Below are 4,417 nucleotides of genomic sequence, written 5' to 3'. Positions count from 1 at the left end.
TTGAACCCTGCCACAACAGAGGTTAACATTAATGGTCTCGTTTGGTGGGTTATCCATATCAACACCTATCAAATCTAGGTAGAGGGACGTTGATAATCATCAAAAGCAATTGAACCCCGTGCAGCTCTTTTTGAATTATTATAATTTAACATGTGAACTTTCTTATCCATATCAACACCTATCAAATCTAGGTAGAGGTCGAAAGCAATTGAACCCAGTGGAGCTCTTTTTGAATTATTATAATTCAACATGTGAACTTCAATAGGTAGAGGGACGCTCCATTTTTTTATTTACATCTAACATTTAAATTTTTGCATTTGTATTCATAAGATTTTGATGTTTTAAATCTCAGAAAAAAAATATTTATTTGATCTTACAAAATTGTTAATAATATTATTTTTGTATGTTCATGATGTGGGTAAAGATGGAAGTTTATCTTCTATTTTTTATGCATTATTCCCATAGAATGGCATTTTCGTAAATAATATCTTAATCTTTGTCATTTAACTGCCGTGCTCCAAAATATCTCCAAAAGAAGATCGAGAACCTTCCCTGGGTCCTCAAATCGTTACATGGGCGTTTAAACCACGAGTTAAGAAGATATTTTCGGCATCCCCGTCAAAAAAGCGAAACCATTCCCGGAAAATCAATTTCTTTCTCAAAACGCTCCCTCTTTCCCCTTACATCCATATATTTCCCCTCCCTTTTTTTTCTTCAATCAAACGTTTTCGATGCAGATTCATTCATTCCTCCTCTTTTTTAATTGAGATCGATCTCCTTTCATACGGCGATGGAAGCAAAATCGGCGGATGGATCTGCCACCCATCAATGCTACTACTCTCTCCTCGGCATCCGCCGTAGCGCTTCACTCGCCGAGATCCGTGGCGCTTACAAAAAACTCGCCCTGGTAATCATTTCTCCTTCTCGGATCCCATCCGTTTCGCAACTTATGAGGGTTTGTTTTGCGAAATGCGTGATGTTAAGGGTGTTTGCAGAAATGGCATCCTGATCGATGGGGTAAGGAGTCAGAGTCAGCGGCGGGGGAGGCTAAGTGCAGGTTCCAGGGGATCCAAGAAGCTTATTCCGGTTAAGTATTGTTCGCCGGTAGCCGCCGTTAAGAGTTCAAATTCCGTTTGTTCTGATATGTTTGACGTGTTCTGGTGTTCCTGCAGTTCTAGCGGATAGCGGTAAGCGTGCGATGTATGACGCTGGGCTCTTTGATCCCTTTGATGATGACGATCAGGCTCGTGGATTCTTTTTTGTGAACTCATTTATTGAGCGCTTTAATTGGGGAATAAAATATTATTAATTTATATGTTCTGCGAACAGGATTTCACCGATTTCATGGAGGAGATGCTCTCGATGATGGACTCTCGGAAGCCCGAGAAGCCGGACACGCTGGAAGACCTTCAGAAGATTTTTATGGAGATGGTCAACGGGATGGAGATGGGACGAGGGCCGTCTGATGGACGGAAAAGGGCACATGTTGAATCTCCCCGAAGCGGTGCGCCATATTCTCTCCATGATCTGTGAAATCGTATTAAAGGTGAATGTGTAGAACTTGATTGGCTATTTGGTTCGGTTTAATTTAAAATCATATGTAAAGTTCTATTTGTTTTCTATTGGTATTTCTCTCGGCATAAATTGTACTGGTTGCCACTAATTTTTATATTATGGTCTTTAGATATCAACCATTTTAACATCTTATCATCCATTACCAGCTCATTAGAGATTTTGGGTCGTTGAAATGTAAATTTTTATATTTTTATGATTACAATGTTATATTTAAGTTTTTTTTAATAAATTTGCATACATTTAGCACCCATTTCTTCAGCATTTATATATCTCACACCTAAATTTTGATTTTTACAAACACTCTAATTGATGTATAAAAAGTTATTACATTATTTTCATTTTTTCATATATAGGAAAAGATGTCTTAGACTTAAAAATTAAAATTTAGGTGTGAGATAAGTAAATGTATAAGAGAATTGGGTTTCCCTTTTTGGTAATTTTTAGGATTATATTTGTTGTTAATCATTATGTCAAAATTTGATGTTTTTTCGATAATAAGTGAAATTTAATGAGCTTAAATTTGATGACTAGTTGAAAGCAATCGATTCAAAATTGAAAATTGACACTAGAGCTTTACTCGCAAGATTTTAAGAAATTTTGGAACGAAATTTTAAATTGCAAAGTTTTTGAGATTTTTTTAGACCATTAAACTTGTCAGATTTTTTTTTTTTTCAACTTAATGACAATAACGAATGAAAAATGTGCAGTTACATGATATGCTGTTATGGTTAACTGAAGAAAAATTAAAGAAAACGTTTTAGTAACAACGCTGCTATCACTTGCCACAGTTTTCTTTATCTTCTTTTTTTTTAATCACGTCGCATATTGGAGAATTCTCAAATGCTACTGAGAAGAAATTAATTGCATGTCCCTTGATCCAAGATAAACCTACGAACTACCAGATTTTGTATTATTAGAACAATTTGCATGAAGGATTCACCACAACCACACAGTCCTTTCTAGTTGGGACTTATAAAGACAAATTCAGACTTCATCTTATCATACACAAAATCCATCTTAGTTCCAATGACATGCATCAGAGCTTTAGGATCAATTAATATTTTGACGCTCCTATCCTCAACGACCTCATCAAATTTGCCCTTTTCATCCGCATAGTTAAGAGTGTGAGATAATCCGCTGCATCCGCGAGCTTTGACGCCGGGGCGGAGGAAGGGCTGTTGCCGGAGATTGAGCACATGGCAGATTCACGCGGAAGCATCCTTCAGTGTCAGCGCCAGCGCCAGTCTTCTCGCCAACGGCATCGCCTTCTCTGAGGTCGCCTTCAGCATTGAAGACGGCATCGCCCTCGACGAGATCCCGTAGTAGCCCTAATGGCAACTACTTCACACGAGTACGGAGAGGAAAGAGGTGAGTTTCGGATCTCAGTGAGCCGCTATCCTCCTGCTGCCTTTCGTCTATCCAAGAGACTGGGAAGCTGCGATCCTCCCATTGCCTTTCGTCGATCTCATCGGTACACCGGAAGTCGTCTTCCTCCCACTTCCTATTTATAGGAATGGTTTGTAATAACATTATCTAAAAAGATTTATTGTTAAAGTATAGATAGAATTTTGCTGAGTTCTACCAAATGACGAGATCAGGTAAAGTTTTTTTTTTTAATTATTCTTTTGGAAAAGTGAGGGCATAGCCCTAATTTATTGATAAAAATTAGTAGACTTAAAAGAACAAAAATTAAAAAGTACAACTGAAAAAACAACAAAAACAAGAAGATATAATAAATTCAAACACCTTCAAATCAAATAGTAACTTCATCAACAAGTCTCCTAAAATATAAATATATAACCTTAAGTAATCATCAAGGAGATCAAGTTATCAATGGAACAGTAACCGAACAGCCTCTCAAATCAACCAGTAACAATAATCAGTAAGTTGGACTAAAATCTGTAAAATAAAGGAAACAACAAGAACAACTTCCAAAGAAGAATTGAATATAGACAAATTAGTCCATAGCTAATTTGAAGATCTTCTCATCAAGGAGATCAACTTATCAATGGAACAGTAACCGAACAGCCTCTCAAATCAACCAGTAACAATAATCAGTAAGTTGGACTAAAATCTGTAAAATAAAGGAAACAACAAGAACAACTTCCAAAGAAGAATTGAATATAGACAAATTACAGCAAGATCTGCCAGAAGAGACATGAAGGATAGAGAAAAAGGAAACATATAAGCTATAGTCTATGTATGTTTCAGAATTTTAATGTATGCAATAGTCCCTATCAACTTCATTTTATGAAGTGGGCAAATTCTTTTTTCTTTGTAGGCGGTGTTAGTATGAGTTGACTGATGTTGGGGGGCTCATGTAAAATGATTTTGGTAAGCTGTACCATTAGATGAGATTCAACGATTTCTTCATGATGAATTGGCATTCGTCCGAACTTATTATTTCTATCTTATATATAATGGATTTCACTTTTCATAGATTTCAAACTCAGGGTAATGGTTTAAATTTTATAGCATCAGAATTTTCTCAAACGTAAATATCAAATATACCTATGTAGCATGACAAAATTTTCTATCAAAAAGATACATTGTGTGCAGCCATAACATAACTCTTTAGATCGGGTTCTAGTCAAATTATAGTTTGGTTAATCAGATTGACTCTGGTTCAGCGTGTTAGCTCAGCAACATAGATTAAACATATAATTTGGCCAGATAGTTTAATTGGGCATATCAACAAAGTTATTGGGCCAGCAAGTTACCCGCAGGAAGTTAGATTATGACATTGGGAAGCAAGTTTTTAGTAGGAAGTTTAGATTGACATTGCCAAGATGCTTAACAGGACAATAGATTGATTAGTTGGATGGATATATATATATATATA

General features: G+C 36.2%; 1 protein-coding gene across 1 annotated transcript; it reads left to right on the top strand.

Moving 5' to 3' along the window:
• Positions 1 to 561: 561 nt before the first annotated feature.
• LOC110032568 (chaperone protein DnaJ-like) lies at positions 562 to 1,712 on the top strand. The gene is made up of 4 exons (XM_020736237.1): positions 562 to 907; positions 996 to 1,086; positions 1,173 to 1,243; positions 1,330 to 1,712. Exons 1-4 carry the CDS (start codon positions 791 to 793, stop codon positions 1,531 to 1,533), a joined length of 483 nt encoding a protein of 160 aa, XP_020591896.1. The 5' UTR covers positions 562 to 790; the 3' UTR covers positions 1,534 to 1,712.
• Positions 1,713 to 4,417: the final 2,705 nt, after the last annotated feature.

Source organism: Phalaenopsis equestris, unplaced genomic scaffold (assembly GCF_001263595.1).
Source record: "Phalaenopsis equestris unplaced genomic scaffold, ASM126359v1 Scaffold000002, whole genome shotgun sequence".
NCBI classification, from domain to species: Eukaryota; Viridiplantae; Streptophyta; class Magnoliopsida; order Asparagales; family Orchidaceae; genus Phalaenopsis; species Phalaenopsis equestris.
The sequence above is the reverse complement of the archived record's forward strand: the minus strand, read 5'-3'. Positions and strand labels throughout refer to the sequence as shown.